General features: G+C 43.6%; 1 protein-coding gene across 2 annotated transcripts; it reads right to left on the bottom strand.

The window, feature by feature from the left end:
• Window positions 1-1,590: 1,590 nt before the first annotated feature.
• On the bottom strand, window positions 1,591-21,695 carry LOC137537585 (forkhead box protein A4-B-like). 2 transcript variants are annotated; one of them, XM_068259458.1, is made up of 3 exons: window positions 21,646-21,695; window positions 7,757-7,902; window positions 1,591-3,579 (listed from the first exon to the last, which is right to left on the bottom strand). In XM_068259458.1, the coding sequence occupies exons 2-3, from the start codon at window positions 7,823-7,825 to the stop codon at window positions 2,458-2,460; spliced, it is 1,191 nt and encodes a 396-aa protein (XP_068115559.1). In that variant the 5' UTR covers window positions 7,826-7,902; window positions 21,646-21,695; the 3' UTR covers window positions 1,591-2,457. The 2 variants fall into 2 exon arrangements, with proteins under 2 accessions (XP_068115559.1, XP_068115560.1); XM_068259459.1 differs by lacking the exon at window positions 21,646-21,695 and adding an exon at window positions 12,447-12,526.
• Window positions 21,696-27,174: the final 5,479 nt, after the last annotated feature.

The raw sequence follows: 27,174 nt of genomic DNA, 5'->3' as shown, positions 1-27,174 counted from the left end.
GATTTGACAAGATTAGTTGCATGCTTGTTTCTGGTGTGATTCAGACTATCATAGCCAAGCAGAGATTACCTGACAAGTACTATGCCCCCCCAAGATAAATATCAGTTGCAAATCATGGCCGGGAGAGGGGGGGGGGGAAGCGAGAGAGAGAGATTTTACAATGGGCAAACATTGACAAAATAATTTCTAAAGCAATATTGGAAAAAAAATTAATAAAATTTCTAGTCAATAAAAAAAGAAAAAGTTAACTACATCATTTTCACTACAGTAAATCACTAAATTAAAACCCACCTCAATCATACCAATAAACACCTCACTCATTTCACTTTTGATTTATTAAAACATATGAACAGTACAAACATCAATATAAAACAGACAGCATATTAAAATGTGCAAAGTACAAAACAATTCATGGACATTTAAAAAAATATCGTTCCACACTTAAATATGAAAAGCGTAACAGAAAAGCATAATAAAATATCATATCGCTCTGAGAGGATTCGATTTTTTTCGTAGCATACAGCGCAAACCTGTTCTCGTTCTATAGCTCAAGAATCATGCCGCCTGGATCTTGAAATGAGAAATCGGCCAGGAGATTGATGGAGACAATATTTTGGCAGTAAGTCTATTCATTGAGACTGGATGCATTGGTGCGCTACATCTCCCCTTACAGCACAGGTAAAATACTGTAAAGTAAAGACTGGCATCTCACAGTACAGGGTTCATTCAGTTCAGCAATAGTTTGAATGTCAAACAGTTGTGTACCATGTTTGTGGAACATTGTCGCTAGTGGCGTACCTAGGGTATCAGACACCCGGTCCTGATTATTTACAGACACCTCCCCCACCTAAATAAATAAATAAAAAAAACAAAAACGGAAGTGAGTGAGGCAAAAAAATTGGTTAGGCCATGAGATTATGTGGGCGGAGCTAACTAATGTATAGGGATGTTGGCAGAAATGCAGATTCCACAGAAATTCTGTTTTCCGCCAATGCTAATTTCTGACTACCTCTGAGTATTTTGTCTTTTTTTTGCATCAGAGAACGCAAAAAATTGACCCCCCCCCCCCCCCCCCCACACACACACACACACACTTTTTGCAAGAATAAAAAAAAAAACTTAAAAAAAACTGCATTCTCTGGTCCAATGCTTCAGGACTGGGCTTAAATTACTGAGTTGCGGTAAATCAGATCACCATGGAATTTCTATTTCTGATCAGAAATACAGATTTTTTTTTTCGATCGGTAATGCAGAAATTTCAGTTCCGCAGAACCTGAATAAGCAACCCTAGCAATGTAACCAAATGTAATACAAGATGGACCAGAATTGTCCCGATATGGATCACAATCTGTGGAATTCCATGAAGGCACAGATGAAATGCACATCTATTACCCCACATATATGAAGTGCAGCAAATGTTACCCCAGATTCCCTGGTGCCAGTGGTTACCACCCCCCCCCCCATCAATAAAGATAAAATAAAGCTTCCCTGGTGCTAGTGGTCTCACCCCTCTCACTTCACCCAATAATTCTTCCCTGGTGCTAGTGGTCTCATTACCCCCCCCCCCCCCACACACACACACACACACAAATGAAACATTCCCTGGTGGCCTAGTGTTTTTTCCTCCCTCACCTGGTGGTGTTAGTGTGGCCCCTGTTCTGTTACCTCCTCCCAGCTGAGGCAATGCTGGGGGAGGCACTGAAGTCCTGTGCAGCTTTCCGTCTCCTTTGTGCCTGTGCTCCCCCAGCTGACATGTAATGCAGAGTATTGCACTGGTAAAAGCCATGCTTCTGTTATCTCACCTGCAAACTGGAGTCCACCAATGTGCGTCATCCTTTCACCACTCAGCTCCCTCCCTAGTGCTGGCACCTCTTCCTGCTTCACGTGATTACATGAGTGCAGGAGGAGAAGCAGACATTAGCGGATGAGCTGAGTGGTGACAGGAAGTTGGATATCGCTTGACACCAGCGTGCAGGTGAGATACCAGTGGCATACCATCTGCACATGCAATACTCTGCATTACATGTCACCAAAGGGAGGGGGGAGGGGGAGTGCTGCTCAGTGTGTCACTCTCTACCATGGTGACCCCGGGGCAGACTGCCCTCACCGCTTCCCCCTAGGTACGCCACCGATTGTCGCTCATAATCTGGCTATACCTGATGTTTACTTGATAGGGGATTGCGTCACATTTTCGTAAGTTAAAATATACACCTAAGCCATGCAGCCAGACAGACAAAGGCTTTATCGGTATTATCCATAAAATAATTTGGTGGCAAGGTCTAACCCGCTAATTGATCTTTTGAACCCTGGTATAAAATGTTTTAATGGTGTCTTCAAAGTGAGGTTTTCACTAATCACAGCAAACTGCGGATTACTGCAGAAAGCTCTTGTGCAGAAGTGGATTAAATTAAGCATCTTAAATATATAAAATCTTTAAAAAAAAATTAAAATAGTCTTCTACAAAGAACTTAGGAGAGGCCTTGAATACATATTTGTATAGTAGCTTGGCTCGTTAGGAGGGGAAGGCAAGTCCATTCCATTTTTAGGGGCTACGTTATGATGATAGTCAGGAGCATAGTTCTGGTAGTGGACAAGCTGATCCATTGGACACACATCTGTTTTGTTGGAGTAGGACTGGACCTGTTCAGAAGACATCAACTGAGTGATCGAGAATGGATGTCTCCCTGGAAATGGCTCTTGCTTTATTTGAGCATCCTCTACCATGCCAAGATAACTTTCATTAGCAAGGCTCATTGGGTATAAGAGTTGAGATGAAGAAGAGCTTGCTTGGTCAGAATTAGCGGTGGCACCTTCGGGTGAGACCGCATTTTGCTGCGGCATGCTTGTCACTGAGGAGTCCCTGTCACTAGTATTGGCTAAATTTTTAGGAGAAAGTGAAGAACTCTCTTCATAATCTGTTGTCTGTTCCCTCAGACCACCTGAGCTCCCCTCTCCAGCTTTGCTGGATCTTTTATCAGATTCCCCAGATTTGGTCTTTTCACACTTGAATCTCTTTTGTCGTCTCAGATAGCATCCATTTTCAAACATGTTTCCGGAATCTGGATGAAGAGTCCAGTAAGAGCCTTTGCCTGGTTTCTCTGGGGAGCGTGGAACTTTAATAAAACAGTCATTGAATGACAAGGAGTGACGGATAGAGTTCTGCCACCTTTGCTGATTTTGCCTGTAGTATGGAAAGAGGTCAACAATCCACTGATAGATCTCATTCAAAGTCATCATCTTGTTCGGAGCCTGCTGGATGGCCATTGTAATGAGAGATATGTAGGAATAAGGAGGTTTTGCATGGGAGTAATTTCTACGGTATGCTCGAGGGTCCCTCTGAAACTCAGGCTCTCCTTGGCAGTAGCCCAAAGGGTAAGCAGAGGAAGTCGCTGGAGATGCCACCGGGCCCCCCATATGTTGAGTAAGAGTGCCGAGAGATCCCAAATTGCTTGGAATATTGTTGGGAGGTCCTGCCATAGGGCTGCTCATATAGGACATTGTGGGGGTGACAGGAGAAACGTCAGTCGTCAAGAAAGGGGGGTTTTGAAGGCCATTCAGGTTATGCATACCAGCATACACCTAAGGTGGAAAAAAGAAAATACATTAAAGCGATAAGTACTTTATCCAGAATAAACTAGTTGCAGGAAAACAAGTCAAACATGTAAAACTCCAAAAATTAGACTATTGTGCTCAAGTTCATTTATTTCAGTAATTCAACTTAAAAGTTGAAACTACTATATGAAATAGGAATTATTTGCAGGTGTTTTGAGTTAATTAGCGGATTAGAATTAGACACTGAGCCTAGATAGAGTATTGTACATTTTCACGATATATTCTACTGATCTGAGATTTTGGTTTTGAGGTTCCTATAAGCTGTAAGCAATAATCATCAAAATTATAACAAACCCTTGAAATATCTCGCTTTGAATGTAATGAGTCCATTTCATATATTAGTTTTCACCTTTAAATAAATGAACTTTCGCTCAATATTATAATTTTTGCCTAGATATGCCAATTAGTAAAACAAAAACAGTTGCACATTTTTTTTGTTAATATGCCATCGCATAAATGCATCAAATTTTATAGGTGAACACCCAACTAACCATGTTTTCCATCAAAATTTCAGCTAGCTACATTAAACACCTCTAAGCCCTACTGCAATATGTGCAGGTCTTCTATTCAGTGTGGACAGCTGCTCTGCATGCAGATAGTTTGCATTACTGTACAGTGTTGTCTACCTTTCCTGTTCGTAATGATATGCATAGAAGGACTATACACTCCACCAGGCATCATTTCCTTCTCTTCTCCAGGCATTCAGAATGAACTTGTACTTTTTCAGACATGTAATGCTGAATAACAAAAGGGACTTAATTGGCTGCTAAATACCATCTTCCACCTTCACAAGCCAGACAGAACATGTGTATTCCATCCCCCCCCCCCCCCCCCCATTTGATTTAGCCTTGCTGCCTTTCAGCTGTCATATGGTCCTTCACTGTAATGGTCCATACTTTAGACTGAAATCTTAAAGGGGAACTGAAGAGAGAGGTATATGGAGGCTGTCATGTTTATTTCCTTTTAATCAATACCAGTTAACTGGCGGCCCTGCTGGTCTATTTCTCTGCAGTAGTATCTGATTAAAACCAGAAACAAGCATGCAGCTAGTCTTGTCAGATCAGACTTATAAGTCTGAAGCACTGAAACACCTGATCTGCTGCATGCTTGTTCAGGGGCTATGGCTAATAGTATTAGAGGCAGAGGATCAGCAGGGCTGCCAGGCAACTGGTATTGTCTAAAAGGAAATAAACATGACAGCCTCCATATACCTCTCTCTTCAGTTCCCCTTTAAGCTTGCCATTCCATCTATCGATTTTGCGGCCCGATTGACCATCCCATTAGAAATTTTTTCTAAATTGGATGAAAATTCGGTGCCACAACAAGCATGCCTGATCGATGAATGTATCAACTGAGCACGCTGGAAAATCTTAGTCCGACGCGGTCGTTTGGGTGCCCCAGTGGTAACAGTGTGCGATATTGTGATGGCCGACAAATGATGGACCCCAGGCCGCTGTCTCCCCTTGCCCACATATAAAATGTGCCCCTCTAGGTCCCCGTGCATTGGAAATCTCACCTCTAGTGAATCCCAGTCTTCTCCACTGCTTCCCTGAGCCCTGCGAGGTGCGCGTGTTTGATTCACAAACGCCACGTGATATACACACCATCGTGTGGTGGCTGCATGTGGCAGTGCTTAGGGGAAGCAGCGGACAATACCGGTAACAGCTGGAGTCGCGGCAACTGAAGTAGGTAAGATCACAATGCATGGGCATGGGGCGGGCACATCTACATTTGGGGGCACAGCAGCCAGGCGGCATCATAATCTATCAGGAATTAGCATTGCGGTGTATGGGCAGACAACAGATAACATCTTCCACTATGCCAATAAGCATTTTTTTTTCAAATTTTCACCAAAATTGATTTTTGGCAAATTATGTAAAATATAATTTGCTTTTTCTGTATGATTGCTTAGATACTCATATTTTTTAGCTAATGAAATAAAAAGTAATGATTTGAAGAAAATTTGATAAAACGCCTAATGTTATGGTTGGAAAAATCGTATTCTAAAATGCTGTAAAAATCCATCTTTTTTATGTACAGAATATACAATTTATTTAAAAAAGAAAGAGTAGAATGATTTTTTGCCAATTATCGATGTTGTACTGGAATTTTTTTAAATTTTTGCAGAAAATTATCAAAATATAAAAAAACAATTTCATAAAAATGAATTTTGCTTTGATTTCATACAGATTTTTCTGTTTAATTTCATTTCATCATATTTTCTACAAAATGGATTTTTAGCAATCAAAATAATGAAACAAATTATCTTTTTTATTTTAAATACATTATTTTGATTGCCAAAAAAACTGGGTAAAATGCCCAATGGTATGGTGGACAATTTATTTTATTCATCTATTAAAAAGCCATCTTATGTAAAAAAATAAATACATTTGTATATTCTGACCAATTGACCTTTCACTCAAAAGGTAGCCACACACAGTACCTTTTGGAATGAATTAGTAGCAAAACGTATTTATAAATTATAAACACAAAGCTGCAGTTTCAATCAACTTGATCAGATTAGCAAGACTGGACCACTTTGGGGGAGGGGGGTGGGGTGCAGGTCAGCCTTCAACAATTGATCACAGATTGAATAGTATATGGCCAGTGCTGGGCTAGGTACATGTTCAATTTTGATTACTCAGCCAAGACAGTCCTTAGCCTGCAGGATAATGCTATAGCACTCTGTACCAAACTACTACCCTGGAGATTCTCAATCCCTGCAGTCAACCGTAATTGCATTTGTGTACACACCTTTAACTAAATTTTTATTAGGTTTAGAACTGGGCCAATCAAAATTGACAGAAAGTTGATGAAATTTGTTTTGCGTGAAGATCTAAGGAAGGTGGGGTGAGGGCAATTGCCCAGCCAGTGTCCCATAGCCCATCACGGGCCTCCCACATCTTTCCCCAGCTAATCGCGCTCTTCCAGGGTATCTGCAGTGTACTCGCAGCAGCGGTTCAAACTCAATTGTCTGGCATGCTTACTCCAGTCTGTGTCCTTCATTCTCCATAGCGCCTGCGAGTACATACATGCCGCAGTGTCACGAAAAACAAGTTGCACACAGTTATGTAGAAGTAAGGACACGGACTGGAGGGAGCACCCCAGCTGGTTAGGAGAGTTTGCTTCACTGCCACTCGCGAGTACTCTGCAGGGGACCCCGGGAAGCACTATTAGCTTTGGAGAAGACCTGGAAGGCCATCAGCTGGCTCATGGGCCCCGGGGAGACACTACTATCTGCAACAGTTTCATAGATTTTTATAGATTTCATGCAGAAGGCTGTACAGACATGTTGCTAGCCTGTAGAGTGACTCATTCTGTTGCTACGCAGGGGGGGGGGGGGGGAAGGGCAACGACACTATGCACTTTGGAGTGACATGGAGAAAGCAGAGACCATCCCTCAATAACAGGAGTGGTCGGAGGCTTTGGCTTGTCCATTATAGAAGACATTGCAATAGAAAAAGTTAAAAATTAGATATTTTATAGGCTCTACATAGCTCACAGCTCTTGTTACCCATATATATGACACTCTGGTCATCTGAACATACTTCTATTCGCCATTTTAGCAGACATCTCGTGGATGAAAGCTCTATCGCCATCAAAAATCAAGATCTCACGGATGTACACGACTGTCGCCCGAAGGTATCAGGACTCGGTCCCTCCGGTAACAGCTTACGGCAGAGATCTGTTGATATGGAGGGTAGTGGAGGGAAAATGGCACAGTGCATGACAGAGCAGACAGGGTGAGGATTAGGAGAACATTGATCTCAGGCGACAAGAATCATTTCCGTCTACACTGGCTGAGCTGAATGTTCATCATGAATGGTTTCTAACTTCTAGCAAATTACACATATTGCCCTTCAGAGGGAATAGAGCAGAAGACCCAGGCAAGAAACACAAGATGTCGAAAAAAGAACAAAAAAAAAAAATATCTGAACCAGGCGGTTGCTTGTGGCATGCATCAAGTTGGCCACAAACCTATACAGACATCAAACAGAAAACAAAAAGGACCACAATAGTTTCAAATGTAATGTCTGTAAGTACTTTTAGTCATGCATTTACAGAGGGGACTTTAAAGAAAGATTTAGGATCTACTCAATGGGAACAAAGATTTTATAAAAGTCTATGCGTTAGTAAGGCTTACCTCATTCTCAGGGTACATAGGATTCCAGTCCATGGGATCTTTCAGTTCCATCTTGACTCTGTTGAGCATGGTTGAATTTGATGGATGGCCTCTAATCCACAGGTGGTAGTGATCACCCCTTCAGTGCAGAATCCAAGAGTTTTCTCCTGTGAGACAAGGTTGTAGGGTTTTTAAAGGCGTTCCCTGGGGAGCATTTGAATAGACCTGTCCTCCTCAAAGTCTCCACCCCTTTTCCTCAGCCTTCCTGACCTCTCCACTGACTACCTGCAGAGCTAAATCACTTTATGGACAAAATGCCACCCTGGCAGCTTCCATTCACACACACACTTCATTCAATCACCAGTATCTCATCAATATGCTAATAGGATCACCAGTTCCTCCCCAACAATGACAGAGGGATAGAGTAGTCATTTACACTGCAGAAAGGCATTGTCAAGGACCTCTTCCTGTTCCATTTTTTGTGTGGAGACCAATGGTGAGGTGAGGGCTGAATTGAATTGGTGCGGGCTGAGCCAAAACCTTGCAACAGGCAAACCCTATTCATAACTGCATATCAATTAACCAGCAGTTATTTAACCAACATATTACTGCTAGTGCAACCACCCCAGAACCTTATTTTTTCACAATTTTTTGCAATTTCCCCATACCCATTTTTATTTTACTGCAGCATATTACTATTTACCTACTTACAAACCGGTTCTGTTCTGGGGTTGGTTTGTAAGAGTGGCTATACAAGATGGCTAACAGGATCGGCCATCAGATAAAATTTCCTGTCAGATCAAATCTGATCAGAGAGGGATCTATTAAGGTGCCCGTACATCTAGCAATGTTGGGCAGATTCGACCAAGAGACAGATCTCTCTCTGATCAGATTCAGTCTGAGAGAGATCTGTTGGTTGCCCATACACTGCAGGCTGATTCCCAATCGATTTCAGCAAGAAATCTTTCAGTTATGAGCCTTGTGATGGTGCCTTGCTACCCCTGCTGGCCATGTCCTAACCCCCCCCCCCCCCCCCCCCATATGTCCGTACATTCTAATACTTTACCTATCACGCTGTCCACAGAGTATCCACTGTACTTCCATATTGGCACCCCCATGTGGCTGTCGGCATTATAGCACGTGGGGCGCTTGTGCAAGGATTCCCTAGGAGAATGTTCTCATCTGAGCGGTTCGATTACGAACAAGCGCTGCCTGTACGATTTTTGGGGCGATTTGCCTCAATGGAAGGTATAGGGAAATCGCAAAGCGCTTTCCCTATACCTTTCCCTAGGTCTATTTGTATAGCGATTTTCCTAGCGCTTAAATACATTGTATTTATTCTTTTCCAGGTCAAAGAGTTCACAAATCACTCTGCAAAAGCGCTTAGAAGAGCACTTTTACAAAATGTAGCACGCAGATAAGTGCCGCGAGGTGCTGAAAAAAAAACCTCACAAAATCGCAATGGCATCAACGATTGCGATTTTAGTTGTGAACAAAGCCTAAGTGTATGGCCACCACAGTTCAATTTCTTTGTAATTTGTCGTGTGTTCTGCATAGTGAAATGTACATAAAGGATTTCCTTTTGGACAACTCTAGGTTTGGACATGATTTATATACTATGTTTTTGATTGTACAACAGTTATTACATATTTTGTTACAAGATTGTGTAAGCAAAAAACAGTACTGTATCTATTGTATAGAGGCAACTTTGTATGTACAGTATGAAACATAATTTGAGTCATTTGTAAGAAGGAGGCTATTTGATTGGTAGTTCATTATTAATTGAATAATCATTTCATATTAAATTCATAGTTCCTATATGAAAAAGTTACTGTATAGACAAAAGGACAGGGGTACTCATTCCTACTGGGGAAGGATGGAGGTGTGAATATAACTATTGCGTCTTATTTTGCACCCATAAATTAAAGAGGTCCTCTGAAATCTTGACAATGGTCACAATATAATTTTATATAATCTGTATTAAAAAAAAATGGTTCTCAGGAAACCAGAGACAATTTAAACAAAGTTTTATACATACCTGGGGCTTCCTTTAGCCCCATGCACACGGATCGCTCCCACGCCCACCGTCCTTAGCCTTCTGTATCGCTGGTACAGAGTCCTGTAACTTCAGCCAGTCGAGGCCTGTCTGCGCAAGAGAAGTGCGCCCTCTACATAATCTCTCCAGCGGCTGCTGTAGAGCAGCGCAGCAGCATATGTAGAGGGCGCACTTCTCTTCGCAGACTGGCCGAAGTTATGGGACCCGGTACCGGCAATACAGAAGATGGAGGACAGCGGGGTGGTAGCAATCTGTGCGCATGGGGCTGGAGGAAGCCCAGGTATGTATGAAACTTTTAGTTTAAGGCTTCTTGCACACCAAGACGTTGCATTAGGTGCCACGTTAAGGTCGCATAACGTGCACCTAACACAATGTATGGTGCTGCAAGAGCCGACGTTAGAGTGAGCCGCGTTAGGCGGCTCGATTCCTATAATGTCTCCCAGAGTGGCGCTGATTGGCCAGCGGGACCACGTGATGCGGAGCGAGACACTCCGCATCACGTGGTCCCGCCGGCCAATCAGCGCCCGCCAGTGCAGTGAATATTAAGTAGCCATGTGCGCGGCTACTGTAGCTGGCTCTCCCCGCCTCCTCTCCGCCCCCCCCACTGCGCATGTGCAAACAGTCTAACGCGGCTATAGCCGCTCCAACGCCGTAGCATGCTGCACTTTGCGCAGAACGTGCAGCGTTACATGTAACGCAACGTGGGCTGTGTGAACAGCCCACTTGTGTTACATTGCTGTGCGTTGGGGGAGCGTTACAGGCGCACTAACGTGCGCCTGTAACGTCTTGGTGTGTAAGCAGCCTAAATCAGCTCTGGTACACTTTAAAAAGTCCCAAGAGTCTATATACAGTTCCCCACATCGTGAGGAGTATTATGAATAATATTCTGACCAGTGATTAGCGAAAATGTGCATTATTTTGCAAAAATAATGTTAAAATTTGATTTTTGTAGAAAATGGCATCAAAAATAATTTTGTAATACATGTGTATTTTTAGCACGAAAATTAACAAAATCACAGTTTGTGCTTTTCATTAATTTTTGCAGTAAAATCATTTTTGGTGTTTTTTGCATCGGGTAGAAACATTAGCTTCTTTGACCATATTATGAAAAAACGGGATCAGTGAATAATGGCGCACAGCGCCTATGCATAAAAATGGCGCTGCATTAAAAAGATACGCTTATCGCTACTTATAGTTAGTACTGCATAATAATGGCGCACAGGGAAAAATGAACGGCACACACTAACGTTATTTATCAATACTGGCACACACTAACGTTATTTATCAATAGCGCCCTACATAAGCCAAACTGCAGACGTTATTTAACTGCAAAACGGTGAATGGATTTAATGTAACACTGTCAAGGTTAGGGTTAGGCACCACCAAGGGGGTGGTTAGGGTTAGGTACAGGGAGGGTTCTGTGTGAGAGTAGGGTTAGGTATAGTTACAGTACAATATACACCACCAGGGGGGGGGGGGGGGTCTTAGGGTTAGGAACCCAAACCAAACATTTTTTTCAATAAAAAAATATTTAGTTGCACCACTCTGACACATACAAAGATAAACACTCCTTCAAACCTATGATCATTTCAGTGCATGCTTTTCACCCTTCTCTTTTCATAACTAGGGTTATACTGGGGGCAGCCATTAGCAATTCCTCCATTGCCAGAGACCATCTACTCCTCCAGTTTGCCGGATTTTGTCCCGGCAATTTGAAAGAAAGGGAGGGGTTCCTCCAATAAATGTAAAATATTTTATATTTGTCATCATGCAGCTGAAAAAAGGCTGCTATTTATTATTATAATTTAGAAAATAGATTGTATTTCTTAAATCTTGTATTTTTAATTTGGGTCCACTTTAAGGTTAGGCACCACCAGGGGGGTGGTTAGGGTTAGGCACCACCGGGGGAGTTTAGGGGTTAGGGATAGGTACAGAGAGGGTTCTGTGTGTTAACGCTAAATAACGATAAGGCTTTAACGCTACATAACAATAAGGCTTTAATGCTAAATAGCGATAAGCGGAAAGCGGATTAGCGGCAACACTGTGAGCCATTATTCACAGGCGCCATTTTCAGATGGATGCTGAAAAAACAATGCATTTGTTTATATTTTCTCGAAAAAAAAAAAAAAAAAAAAAAAGCATTTTTGATTCGAAAAGGACATTGGTGAAAATTTGCAACTAACACCGATTCTGACATCTGGGATTATCCTTAGCTTCTTCCATGGGATATAGGATTTAGATAATCTTTATTTGGAAATAACTTTTCTTCATTTAGTATCTTGAATTTTAAGGTGGTTTACAAGAGGCAGATAATTTTGGCTTGTGTGCAAATGTAATGCGAATTGCATGCAGCTCAGCATTGTACCAAATAAAAAAAAGACAGGAAGTGCATTTGACTAGCACAATGCAAGCCAAAATTATTTGCATCCCACTGAGCCACCTCCGATACACACAGATTCTTTTTCCAGCAGCACATTATTTTTTCCTTGTAGTATGGAGTGCAGAGATCAGACCTGTAACACCAACTCTTTTACTCATGTGATCACATGACTTTGGGGTGGGGCAGCACGCTCAGTACCAGCACTGTATAAACAGCCATGTACCATTTAAATATATTTAACCGTTTCCAGAATGATGCAGTTGAAATCTACGTACTGCATGAGGTAGCGTGGATCTGACCGGATGTAGAATTCAACAATCGTTGCCGCGCAGTCACGATGCTCCCGCTGTTCTCTCCCTGCCTCAATACACTCGCACTGCCGTCTCTATGACAGCAGAGCTCTGTGAGCCGGTCAGGAGCAGTTTTCATTGGCTTCTGATGAGCCCTGTGAGCCGATCAGGAGCAGTTTTCATTGGCTTCTGACTGTCATCACTGTAAGCCAGACCCATTGGCCTACGTTGATTGACAGGGTCTGAAGCCAATGAAAGTGGCTCCTGACCAGGGCATAGAGCTCTGCCGTCATAGAGACTGCAGAGTGAAACCTGCAGTGATGGGAGAGCGGTGTGACTGCGCTAGAAGGAGGGGCAGAGGACAGCGGCGGGGAGGGGGGCAGATTCCTCCCCTCACTCACCTGGGTCCCCTCCTTCTGCCTCTCTTCCTCGTTTCCCGCCTGGGACCCCCAGGTGTTGAACTCCCCACACCCCACTGCTAGGGACTGCCTCCCGGAGGCAGAGCAGGGCTACGGGAAGATGGCTGCCGAAGTCCTGCACTGGAGACTATTTGTGTCTCCAGTACAGGGCTTCGGGCGCCATCTTCCGTAGCCCTGCTCTTTGCCTGTCAGCGTGGGAGATTTACACTAGCTGCAGGAGGATAGTCGCTGAAGGATAGTCGGGGAGCTGCGCATCAGAGGCCCGGCCAGGTGAGTGATTTTTTTTTACAGGTTTATTTTCTGGTGACTGTTGCCCACATAATGATTATTTTCTGGTGAATGCTGCCACATAGCAATTATTTTCTTGTGAATGCTGCCCACATAGCAATTATTTTTTTGTGAATGCTGACCACATAGCAATTATTTTCTGGTGAAATGCTGCCCACATAGCAATTATTTTCTGGTGAAATGCTGCCCACATAGCAATTATTTTCTGGTGAAATGCTGCCCACATAGCAATTATTTTCTGGTGAAATGCTGCCTACTTCACGATTTCTGGTGAAATGCTGCGCTCTTTACGATTATTTTATGGTGAAATGCTGCCCATTTTATGATTATTTTATGGTGAAATGCTGCCCACTTTACTATAAAGGGAGCACCTATACCTCGAATTACCAACCATGGCACGCTTAGTATGCCACTCTCCCCACCGTGGCGCTTAGTATGCCACTCTCGCTTTTTTTTTGGGGGGGGGGGGGCGATGGGAGGGGTGGTGGTGGGGGGGGGGGGTGTCTTACAATAACCAGCACTGGGTGTCAAATGCCCTAGGTACGCCACTGCATAGCTATACATTTTGCGAACAAAGTTCACTTCAACAGGGGAACTGTATAACAAAATTTGCATCAGTTCAATCATTAGCATCTTATTAACCATTTTTAAATTACTACCTGATAATACTAGGAAATTGATTTTTATCATCAACTTTCTTATTTTCCTGAATAGTTTAGTTGTCACCTTTTTTCTCTAATCTGTTTCCTCTCTTCTATATTACCTTACAGAATGACTGATTGATTGTTACTGACAGGCTGGAGATACTGTAAATAGCGAACATCTCAGTTTTACCACATGAGCCTTTCTTTGTGAATTGACATTTAGGGCCGGTTTCCACTACTAAAGTGATGCAAGTGTGGCTATCTAGCCGTATCACTTCCGCCGCCGGGTTGAAGGAGGAAGTGTTTGTAGTCACGTGAGCGCCGAGTGGAACGCATCGTGGGAGGTGCCGAGGGACGGACAAAGAAGACGTCAGAAGGGTAAGCTTGACCCCCCCCCCCCGCGCGCAGCCCGCACAGCATTACTGGGTGAAATCCGGATAGTAACTATCCGGATCACCCGAATCCGAATTTAAGCTCATGCCTGGAAGGGAGATCTGGTCAGTTGAATGCAGAGAGCCGGGTGAGTAACCTCTAATTTACACACTCATCAGGTCTCTGCATAGGAAAAGAGCTACTCAGGGAGGGAAGTGAGCCGCCTTTCCATCAGGTGCTCGTAAGCAATGCGCCTACAGTGCCTTGTGATTAATCTAGCCCTAGTTGCACAACACGTGTTTTGACTGTGAACTGCAATGGAAACTGGACATAGACTTTAATACAAAGCCTGCATGCAGAGAGTTAAGCTGACTACTCGTCTGAGGACAGAGGAAGGCTGATACCAGGGACATCCCGCGATGGCGAGCCCCCCTCCCCGATACATCTTCCTGGTGTTGGCACACGATGGGCGTGAACGAGAGTTAAAGCCATCGCAGTACTTTGCGTGGGAGTGGTCAGAGATCTTGAAGGTACGATCCTCTGATGGTCTCATTGTGTAATCGTACACCTATATCCACGTTGCGATATCGTGGAAACGATTGTCGCAAAAAGTAAATAAAATCGCAGGTCGGAAAAATAGTGTAGTGGGTATGAGCCTTAAGGTAGCCACACAATACAATAAAACGATCCGATTTTACAGCAATTCGAAAAATATGATCGGATCTCGTGAGAAAAATCAAAAACTTTTTTTCCCCATTTAAACAGAAAAATCCATCGAATTTCCAGTTTATCGATCCGGAATGCTGGAAAATGTTCTTCAATTTTTCTAAAGATTGTATGGTGTGTGTTAGATTGTCAATTTATTAATATTCACACCCTAGCAATTTTTTTCAGAGTTTCAAATCCTTTTTTATTATAATTGGGGAAAAATGTAACGGGTGTGGTACATATTTTTGAAATGTCATGCTGGGCACACACACAATATACGTTTTTCCGCTCGATTTTCCACTCAATTCTCTCATCTTCTGCTCTTTTTCCATTCACTTCTAGTGTTGGGCGAACAGTGTTCGCCACTGTTCGGGTTCTGCAGAACATCACCCTGTTCGGGTGATGTTCGGGTTCGGCCGATGTTCGGGTTCGGCCGAACACCTGATGGTGTTCGGCCAAACTGTTCGGCCATATGGCCGAACTAAGAGCGCATGGCCGAACGTTACCCGAACGTTCGGCTAGCGCTGTGATTGGCCGAACGGGTCACGTGTAGTGTTGGGCGAACATCTAGATGTTCGGGTTCGGGCCGAACATGGCCGAACTCCGAACATAATGGAAGTCAATGGGGACCCGAACTTTCGTGCTTTGTAAAGCCTCCTTATATGCTACATACCCCAAATTTACAGGGTATGTGCACCTTGGGAGTGGGTACAAAAGGAAAAAAAAAATTAGCAAAAAGAGCTTATAGTTTTTAAGAAAATCGATTTTAAAGTTTCAAAGGGAAAACTGTCTTTTAAATGCGGGAAATGTCTGTTTTCTTTGCACAGGTAACATGCTTTTTGTCGGCATGCAGTCATAAATGTAATACATATAAGAGGTTCCAGGAAAAGGGACCGGTAACGCTAACCCAGCAGCAGCACACGTGATGGAACAGGAGGAGGGTGGCGCAGGAGGAGAAGGCCACGCTTTGAGACAACAACCCAGGCCTTGCATGAGGACAAGAAGCGCGGATAGCAATTTGCATTTTGTCGCCATGCAGTCATAAATGTAATACAGATGAGAGGTTCAATAAACAGGGACCGGAAACGCTAACCCATCACAGATGTTCATTGTTCATGTTACTTGGTTGGGGTCCGGGAGTGTTGCGTAGTCGTTTCCAATCCAGGATTGATTCATTTTAATTTGAGTCAGACGGTCTGCATTTTCTGTGGAGAGGCGGATACGCCGCCGATCTGTGACGATGCCTCCGGCAGCACTGAAACAGCGTTCCGACATAACGCTGGCTGCCGGGCAAGCCAGCACCTCTATTGCGTACATTGTCAGTTTGTGCCAGGTGTCTAGCTTCGATACCCAATAGTTGAAGGGTGCAGATGGATTGTTCAACACAGCTACGCCATCTGACATGTAGTCCTTGACCATCTTCTCCAGGCGATCGGTGTTGGAGGTGGATCTGCATGCTTGCTGTTCTGTGTGCTGCTGCATGGGTGTCAGAAAATTTTCCCACTCCAAGGACACTGCCGATACCATTCCCTTTTGGGCACTAGCTGCGGCTTGTGTTGTTTGCTGCCCTCCTGGTCGTCCTGGGTTTGCAGAAGTCAGTCTGTCGGCGTACAACTGGCTAGAGGAGGGGGAGGATGTCAATCTCCTCTCTAAAGTCTCCACAAGGGCCTGCTGGTATTCTTCCATTTTGACCTGTCTGGCTCTTTCTTCAAGCAGTTTTGGAACATTGTGTTTGTACCGTGGATCCAGAAGGGTATAAACCCAGTAATTGGTGTTGTCCAGAATGCGCACAATGCGTGGGTCGCGTTCAATGCAGTCCTAGGCCGAAGAGGTCATAGCCTAGGGTCACAAAACCTGTTTATTTGGGCAATTTCAATGGTGGCGAGTCTGACGTACATAAATCGCAGCAATGGCCGTTAGCAACGTCTGAATCTCACGAAATGTCTCATGCAGGTAGAAGACATATTGTTAGACTTGGGCTCCAAAGATGGGTTCCCTACATCTCTGCAAACCAGAGTTACAGGGCTCCAAATTTGGTAAAATCCCCCATAGGCTTTCATTGGGCCTCCTATTTACAGTTCCAAAATCTCACATCTTTTCAAAGGGCAATGGCTCAGCAGTACCAAATTTTCTAGCATTGTAGGGACCCTTAGGGGGAACATGACTGGTGAGTTTCGGGCCCCTAGGCCAAAGAGGTCATAGCCTAGGGTCAAAAAAACCTGTTTATTTGGGCTATTTCAATGGTAGTGATGGTGGCGTACATAAATCTCAGCAATGGCCGTTAGCAAAATCTGAATCTCACGAAATGTCTCATGCAGGTAGAAGACATATTGTTAGACTTGGATTCCAAAGATGGGGTCCCTACATCTCTGCAAACCAGAGTTACAGGGGTCCAAAATTGGTAAAATCCCCCATAGGATTTCATTGGGCCTCCTATTTACCGTTCCAAAATCTCACACCATTTCAAAGGGCAATGGCTCAGCAGTGGCAAAACTCACCAGTCAGGCTATGACCTCTTCGGCCTAGGGGCCCGAAACTCACCAGTCATGTTCCCCCTAAGGGTCCCTACAATGCTAGAAAATTTGGTACTGCTGAGCCATTGCCCTTTGAAAAGATGTGAGATTTTGGAAAGTGAAATAAGGAGGCAATGAAATCCTATGGGGGATTTTACCAATTTTGGACCCCTGTAACTCTGGTTTGCAGAGATGTAGGGACCCCATCTTTGGAATCCAAGTCTAACAATATGTCTTCTACCTGCATGAGACATTTCGTGAGATTCAGATTTTGCTAACGGCCATTGCTGAGATTTATGTACGCCACCATCACTACCATTGAAATAGCCCAAATAAACAGGTTTTTGTGACCCTAGGCTATGACCTCTTCGGCCTAGGGGCCCGAAACTCACCAGTCATGTTCCCCCTAAGGGTCCCTACAATGCTAGAAAATTTGGTACTGCTGAGCCATTGCCCTTTGAAAAGATGTGAGATTTTGGAAAGTGAAATAAGGAGGCAATGAAATCCTATGGGGGATTTTACCAATTTTGGACCCCTGTAACTCTGGTTTGCAGAGATGTAGGGACCCCATCTTTGGAATCCAAGTCTAACAATATGTCTTCTACCTGCATGAGACATTTCGTGAGATTCAGATTTTGCTAACGGCCATTGCTGAGATTTATGTACGCCACCATCACTACCATTGAAATAGCCCAAATAAACAGGTTTTTGTGACCCTAGGCTATGACCTCTTCGGCCTAGGGGCCTGAAACTCACCAGTCATGTTCCCCCTAAGGGTCCCTACAATGCTAGAAAATTTGGTACTGCTGAGTAATTGCCCTTTGAAAAGATGTGAGATTTTGGAACTGTAAATAGGAGGCCCAATGAAAGCCTATGGGGGATTTTACCAAATTTGGAGCCCTGTAACTCTGGTTTGCAGAGATGTAGGGAACCCATCTTTGGAGCCCAAGTCTAACAATATGTCTTCTACCTGCATGAGACATTTCGTGAGATTCAGACGTTGCTAACGGCCATTGCTGCGATTTATGTACGTCAGACTCGCCACCATTGAAATTGCCCAAATAAACAGGTTTTGTGACCCTAGGCTATGACCTCTTCGGCCTAGGACTGCATTGAACGCGACCCACGCATTGTGCGCATTCTGGACAACACCAATTACTGGGTTTATACCCTTCTGGATCCACGGTACAAACACAATGTTCCAAAACTGCTTGAAGAAAGAGCCAGACAGGTCAAAATGGAAGAATACCAGCAGGCCCTTGTGGAGACTTTAGAGAGGAGATTGACATCCTCCCCCTCCTCTAGCCAGTTGTACGCCGACAGACTGACTTCCGCAAACCCAGGACGACCAGGAGGGCAGCAAACAACACAAGCCGCAGCTAGTGCCCAAAAGGGAATGGTATCGGCAGTGTCCTTGGAGTGGGAAAATTTTCTGACACCCATGCAGCAGCACACAGAACAGCAAGCGTGCAGATCCACCTCCAACACCGATCGCCTGGAGAAGATGGTCAAGGACTACATGTCAGATGGCGTAGCTGTGTTGAACAATCCATCTGCACCCTTCAACTATTGGGTATCGAAGCTAGACACCTGGCACAAACTGGCAATGTACGCAATAGAGGTGCTGGCTTGCCCGGCAGCCAGCGTTATGTCGGAACGCTGTTTCAGTGCTGCCGGAGGCATCGTCACAGATCGGCGGCGTATCCGCCTCTCCACAGAAAATGCAGACCGTCTGACTCAAATTAAAATGAATCAATCCTGGATTGGAAACGACTACGCAACACTCCCGGACCCCAACCAAGTAACATGAACAATGAACATCTGTGATGGGTTAGCGTTTCCGGTCCCCGTTTATTGAACCTCTCATCTGTATTACATTTATGACTGCATGGCGACAAAATGCAAATTGCTATCCGCACGCTTCTTGTCCTCATGAAAGGCCTGGGTTGTTGTGTCTCAAAGCGTGGCCTTCTCCTCCTGCGCCACCCTCCTCCTGTTCCATCACGTGTGCTGCTGCTGGGTTAGCGTTACCGGTCCCTTTTCCTGGAACCTCTTATATGTATTACATTTATGACTGCATGCCGACAAAAAGCATGTTACCTGTGCAAAGAAAACAGACATTTCCCGCATTTAAAAGACAGTTTTCCCTTTGAAACTTTAAAATCGATTTTCTCAAAAACTATAAGCTCTTTTTGCTAAATTTTTTTTCCTCTTGTACCCACTCCCAAGGTGCACATACCCTGTAAATTTGGGGTATGTAGCATGTAAGGAGGCTTTACAAAGCACAAAAGTTCGGGTCCCCATTGACTTCCATTATGTTCAGAGTTCGGGTCGAACACCCGAACATCGCGGCCATGTTCGGCCTGTTCGGCCCGAACCCGAACATCTAGATGTTCGCCCAACACTATTCACTTCTATGAGAAATTGAGCCAAAAAACGATTGGAAGGAATATCGGATGTGTCAGAAATTATCTATCGAACCCATCTATTAGGAATTATAAATGATGTATTCCCAGCATTAGTCAGTCAGAAAAATTGATTGCAATTCTTGAATTGAACAGATATTTTAAAAAAAATGTTATGGTGTGGCTACCTTTAAGAATAACACAATCAGTTACAACGTAGTACTGTGCACAGGCCCATAGAATTGTATGGGCAGTGATTTGACATGCAGAATTCTTTTGCAATACTACTGGGCACTGAACAGGGTCTTAAAGAGGAACTCCAGTGAAAATAATGTAGTAAAAAAAGTGCTTCATTTTTTACCATAATTATGTATAAATGATTTAGTCAGTGTTTGCTCATTGTAAAATCTTTCCTCTCCTGATTTACATTCTGACATTACATGGTGACATTTTTACTGTGGGCAGGTTATGTAGCTGCTCCTAGCTGTTCTGGCCGTTACAGACAGCTGTGAACAGCTATTTCCTCTCTGTGAACATTGTTACATTGTGGCAGTTTGCCCAGAGTACCGCGGTACTCAGAGCTTCTTGTGGGAGGGGTTTCAGCACAAAATCAGTCATACAGTGCCCCCTGATGGTCTGTTTGTGAAAATCATTATATTTCTCATGTAAAAGGAGGTATCAGCTACTGATTGGGATAAAGTTCAATTCTAGGTTGGAGTTTCTCTTTAAGTGAATTGACATTTCCTGAAATGGTCAGTGAAAAAAATAGTTTTACTGAATGCAGTAATGCTTAGTGAATTGCAGCTATAGTGTTCCATAGTGTGCACACAATGCTTCACCCAATGTTAGTCTACTGTAAATGGCTCTGCACTGAAACAGAACATTTCCTGTGATCATGAATTCCATGGCTGAGAGCCACTCTCGCTACCAATAGGCGGCGGCACTAGGATGGGAGAGAAGAAGAATGTACACAAGCCAATCAGCCTCAACCCTGAAACCACTGCAAGCTGGCCAGATTTACCATAAAGGCACTGTAGGCATGTGCCCGATACCTCTACTCTACCTTTTGAGTGCAAATATCTGTGCATGTTGGTCCTGCCAATGAATCTCATTTTGAATAAAATTCTATGTGGTTTATTAGTTTTGTTTCCTAAATGATGCTCCTAATTACTTAAGGTGGCCATAACGATCGACCTTGAAAATCGGTGCTGCCAAGGGCATGCCCAATCAACGATGGCACCAATTTCAGGACGTAATTGGTTGCATGTATTGATTGGACATGCTGCAAGATGTCGGGCTGACTTGTTTGATTGGGCGTGTGGCAGTAACTGTGTGCGATATCGGGACGAGCTACTAACACAATGGCACCCCCGGCGCTGTCCCTCCCTAGTGTAAAATGTGCCCCAGTGTATGTATACCTTACCTGTCAGTGTCTGCTGCTGGCTCAGTTTCCTCTCTCTTGCTCACCGACATATGCCCCACGTGGCTGCTGGCTACATGTGTACCATAGCCGTTTGGACACTATATACATTGACTTTTTACGAACTGTATATAAAAGGTTATTTTTGGAGAAAAATCCTAAAAAATAAATAAATTTGAGGTAGGTCTTATTTTCAGGGAAAAGGAATACATACCTCTAAGCTTTAAGATAATGGGGCACCTTTAACACACACCCACCTCACCCCAGTCATGCTGACTGCAAAAAAATTTGTAAGCAAAACATTTTTCTCATGTGGTCCTTTGACATTTAGCTTATTTTCAGATTTGTTACTATAAAGGATGGGAATAAAGTTTAGAGTCAAACATCTTTTAGTAGAAAGAAGATATATACTTACGTAGATCTGTGCACCCTCCTGAAAGCGGGGCAGATGAAGAGGAACAGAGGGAGGGTCCCGCTGATAAATAGACGGTTAGGAGCTATGCATATACAACAAGGCAGTCATTAGTAGAAAATGTTACCAAACAATCCTAAGCAGTGGACTTTGGAAGGTAAACAAAAGGTTTAACTGGCCATCCAATGGGCAGAAAGACAGCTTCATTCTGAACCTTTGTCAATCACTGATGACAAAGTGCTGAGGGAGAGGTGTGTGACTTCAGAGCTAAGGGCCCTTTCCATTGCTGCGCAATCCACAGCGTTTCCCTCCATGCTGTAAGGTGCTCATGAAATAGGGACGCGAGGAAAAACGGGCGCCTTTTCATTGATAAAACTATAATTAATATCTACCGATATTCTTCATTTTTAAAGTGTAAATCGTGTAAATTATTGTTTTAAAAATCAGTATACATTAACGATATTTTACTACAACTTTTGGTGGCCACGTTACAATTTTTTGTTCAATTTTACCCCAATTCAATCAAAATGATCAATTATGTGAGAAAATAAAAATAATTTTTTCCTTTGATCGATAAATTTAATCAAAATTGTCATTTTTTCTCAATTAAAATCGATTGGAAAGGTTGGAAAAAAATCAGATCAATTTTGTCAGAAATTGTGTGTGAGTGTGAGTGTGTGTGTGTGTGTGTGTGTGTGTGTGTGTGTGTGTGAGTGTGTGTGTGTGTGTGTGTGTGTGTGAGTGTGTGTGAGTGTGTGTGTGTGTGTGTGTGTGAGTGTGTGTGAGTGTGTGTGTGAGTGTGTGTGTGAGTGTGTGAGTGTGTGTGTGTGTGTGTGTGTGTGTGTGTGAGTGTGTGTGAGTGTGTGTGCGAGTGTGTGTGAGTGTGAGTGTGTGTGTGTGTGAGTGTGTGTGTGTGTGAGTGTGTGTGTGAGTGTGTGAGTGTGTGTGTGAGTGTGTGTGTGAGTGTGTGTGCGAGTGTGTGTGAGTGTGTGTGCGAGTGTGTGCGAGTGTGTGCGAGTGTGTGCGAGTGTGTGTGTGTGAGTGTGTGAAAGTTATTCAACCTAATAAATGTTAAGTTTACATTCAAGAATGAAGAGACAAGGAATTTAGATTTAGACGTAAAGTACATTTTCTAAGGTTGTTTGTGTTGTGTGCCTTTATACATATAACTGATGGCACAGAGCAAACCATACACAAATATAAATGATAATTTATATATTAATCCAATTTATATCTTTTATTTGATTATTTTTGTCATGATTGTGTCAAAATTGAGCATGTGTGTGTGGTAGATTGGTTAGAAATGTCTAAATTTTCATTCAAGTGGAAAAAAAAAAATCAAAATTGTCAAATCAAATAAAAGATAAACAGTTGTAATGTCTGTGGCCACCATTAGCCCAAGTCCATCCAAATAAGGGACATTTAGAATGTATTGGGAGAGAGATGGGGTTCAGCATACTTGCATACCCCATTAGTGTTCAGATGCACTTGAATCATTTTGGACATTTAAGAGGCTGTAGTTACATATAGTAGAAAGCAGTCAATTCAGGATACCCACTTTTACAGTAATTTTCCAGGATCCAGCATCAGAGACACTTCCTATAGCCATATAGATGCTGAATATTGGTATATAGCCCCGCCCTCCCAGTAATGCTTAGCCTAGGCTGATTATTATGGGGAATTTCCTCCCACCAGAGCATTCTGGGAGACCAGGTATTATTTGTACTGACTTTAAAACTCTCAGTAAAAAACATACATTATGCAGAGATCCCCTGACAGTACTATGGTCGCTGTGCCCCCACCGCTCCATGATAAACTTCAGAATGCAAATCTGGTTGAGAAAAGATTTTACAATGGGCAAACATTGCCTAAAAAATTTATAAAAGCAATAGTAAAAAAAAAATTAAAAAAAACAATTTTATTAACTACATTATTTTCACTACAGTTCTTTAACGCACAAAAATAAAACAGCTCAATGCATGATTTATTGAAACATACAGTATATGTACAGTAGGGATGATTCCGCCGGAATTGCGGAATTCCGCCAGCGGTAAATTCCGTCGCCATTACATTTCCGCGGAATTTCGCATTCCAGCGGAAAAATTTAAGTAATCGCAAATGAAACCTTGTTTATGCTAAATGTTAGCCCATGGGACCTAGTGGCTGTTCCCCAGATCATTTTTTTTTGAATTTTTTTTTTGCAGCAGCAGGTGGTGTCACTTAAGCCATGGGACCTAGTGGTGGTCCCATGGCGGTCTTTTGGCACCACAGGAGGTGTCTCGTAAGCTATGGGACCTGGCGGTGGTTCCGTGGCGGTCATTTTGGCGCCGCAGGAGGCGTCGCGTAAGCTTTGGGACCTGGCGGTGGTTTTTGAGCCGCAGGAGGCGTCGCATAAGCTTTGGGACCTATACAAAATGGTTGGGATAGGCGAGATAGCTAGGGAGCTGGTTGCTAACATAGGATTGATTGGTTTTTGTTAACACTGTAATTGGTGCTGAAATAATTCCGATTTTCATGCAGAAATTCATTTGGGTGGTTTTTGTAAGCCTCTGATTGGTGCAGAAATTCCGATTTTCATGAAGAAATCCTGGTTTCACTTTAAAGTTCTTCTAGGGGCTTCCTTGTGATTGGCTAGCAAAATTCCGCCGGAATTGCGCATCGTTCCGCGGAATTTCCGCTATAGCGCTATGGCAATTCCGTTCCGATGCGACAAAACGGAATCACCAAATTCCGGCCGGAATTGCGGAAAACGAACGTCCCTAATGTACAGTACAAACATGGACATCAAAATTGTCACATAGAAAAACAAAAAATGAAGAAATTGTAATGTGTGTGTGGCCACCATTAGCCTAACCCTGATCTCACACAGAACCCACCCCCCTCCTCCAATGCCTAACCCTAAAACTTCCTTTCTTGATGCCTAACCCCCCCCCCCCCCTTACTAATGCCTAACCCTAAAACCCGCCTTCCTAAACTTATGTTCAAAACGATAATTTAAAAAAATGAATAATTTGAAAATACAAAACAAATGTAAAAAAATCTAATTTTCAAAACAATACAAGATTTAAAAAAAACTAAACATAATTTTCAAAATAATATCATCATCTGCCCAAATTTTCTTTGGGCGCCTAATAGCCGATATTTGCATTAGCGCCTGTGGGGTGCTTGAATTATCCATTAGCCGCTGGGCTCCCAAATTTCCTGCTACCCGCTATTCAGGTCTATAGGGTTGTCGACTGAATCACATGGTGGTACAATTTGGGTGCCATGCTGCAGTTTTCCCGAGCATACAATACATCCAAATCCCTATAGTCAGCTGTAGTAATTCGCATGCAGCTTCACAACAGCACAAGTGCCGCATTCAATTGGATTGCGGATGCGGTACCCCACTGGAAATAGGCTCTAAAGCTGTAGACTGGCACAAGATCGGCAGAACTAAGCCATCATGTACACAAGACAGAGGTCTTGTGTACATGATGGCTTAGTTCTGCCGATCTTGTGCCAGTCTATAGCTTTAGAGCCCATTTCCAGTGGGGTACCTACAAGCTTCTCCCACAGAGACCTACAGACTGACGCACAAGATCGGCAGAACTAAGCCGTCATGTACATAAGAGCACAGGCTTCTCCCACAGAGACCTACAGACTGACACACAAGATCAGCAGAACTAAGCCGTCATGTACACAAGAGCACAGGCTTCTCCCACAGAGACCTACAGACTGACACACAAGATCGGCAGAACTAAGCCGTCATGTACACAAGAGCACAGGCTTCTCACACGAGACCTATGGCCTGGCGCACAAGATCGGCAGAACTAAGCCGTCATGTACACAAGAGCACAAGCTTCTCCCACAGAGACCTACAGACTGATGCACAAGATCGGCAGAACTAAGCCGTCATGTACACAAGAGCACAGGCTTCTCACACAGAGACCTATGGCCTGGCGCACAAGATCGGCAGAACTAAGCCGTCATGTACACAAGAGCACAAGCTTCTCCCACAGAGACCTACAGACTGATGCACAAGATCGGCAGAACTAAGCCGTCATGTACACAAGAGCACAGGCTTCTCACACAGAGACCTATGGCCTGGCGCACAAGATCGGCAGAACTAAGCCGTCATGTACACAAGAGCACAAGCTTCTCCCACAGAGACCTACAGACTGATGCACAAGATCGGCAGAACTAAGCCGTCACGTCATGTACACAAGAGCACAGGCTTCTCCCACAGAGACCTATGGCCTGGCGCACAAGATCGGCAGAACTAAGCCGTCATGTACACAAGAGCACAAGCTTCTCCCACAGAGACCTACAGACTGATGCACAAGATCGGCAGAACTAAGCCGTCATGTACACAAGAGCACAGGCTTCTCCCACAGAGACCTACGGCTTGGCGCACAAGATCGGCAGAACTAAGCCGTCATGTACACAAGAGCACAGGCTTCTCCCACAGAGACCTACAGACTGGCACACAAGATCGGCAGAACTAAGCCGTCATGTACACAAGAGCACAGGCTTCTCCCACAGAGACCTACGGCTTGGCGCACAAGATCGGCAGAACTAAGCCGTCATGTACACAAGCACAGCTTCAACTTTTTGCTGAGAGCTTTGAATAAAGAGATTTTTTGCTGATTAAAGAGGCACTGAAGCGAAAAAATATATATGATATAATGAATTGGTTGTGTACTATGAATAATTACTAGAAGATTAGCAGCAAAGAAAATATGCTCATTTTTATTTTCAGGCATATAGTGTTTTTTCTAACATTGCATAATTCTCTAATATGTGCAGATTACACAACACTCAGCATTCAAAATGATTCTTTCAGAGCAGTCTGTGAACTAATGACCACTCCTCTGCCAGAGGAAAAGTAAATAGTTAACTAACAGTTGAGATAATAAAAGTCAGAAAACAGCCCTCTCCACGACTTTGAAAGTCGTAGAGATCATGGCTTTTTTGTATAGAGATAACAACTGGAGTTTCTTAACTCTTCCTGTACTGGAAACAATTAGACTGATGTATCTGATCTTAATGTTTTATTTCTTAGCTGTACTAAAAATACAAATCATAATATAGTTTTTTTTTCGCTTCAGTGTCTCTTTAAGTAGTGTGGGTCTACTGTGGAGGTAAGTCCAGCACTACCTCCCTTTTTAAACATTTTACTCTTTTTGGTGCCTTTGTTATACCGTTTATATTGCATTCCGAGTTCACCTTTGGTGGCAGTGTTGCCAAATCATCCCTTTAATTACTGACACATCTAAGTTATACAGGTTCTGGGGCTACTTACACAATCAGTGCCTTAAAGAGACACTGAAGCGAGAATAATTCTCGTTTCAGAGCTCATAGTTAGCAGGGGCACTTGTGCCCCTGCTAAAACGCCGCTATCCCGCGGCTAAACGGGGGCCCCTTCACCCCCAACCCCCGCCCTGCAAAATCATCGACCAACTTGGTCGAAGATTTTGCTCTTCTTGGAGGCAGGGCTAACGGCTGCAGCCCTGCCTCACAGTGCGTCTATCAGACGTGCATCGCCGCCTC

This window comes from Hyperolius riggenbachi, chromosome 11 (assembly GCF_040937935.1).
Source record: "Hyperolius riggenbachi isolate aHypRig1 chromosome 11, aHypRig1.pri, whole genome shotgun sequence".
In the NCBI taxonomy this organism is placed as follows: Eukaryota; Metazoa; Chordata; class Amphibia; order Anura; family Hyperoliidae; genus Hyperolius; species Hyperolius riggenbachi.
The sequence above is the reverse complement of the archived record's forward strand: the minus strand, read 5'-3'. Positions and strand labels throughout refer to the sequence as shown.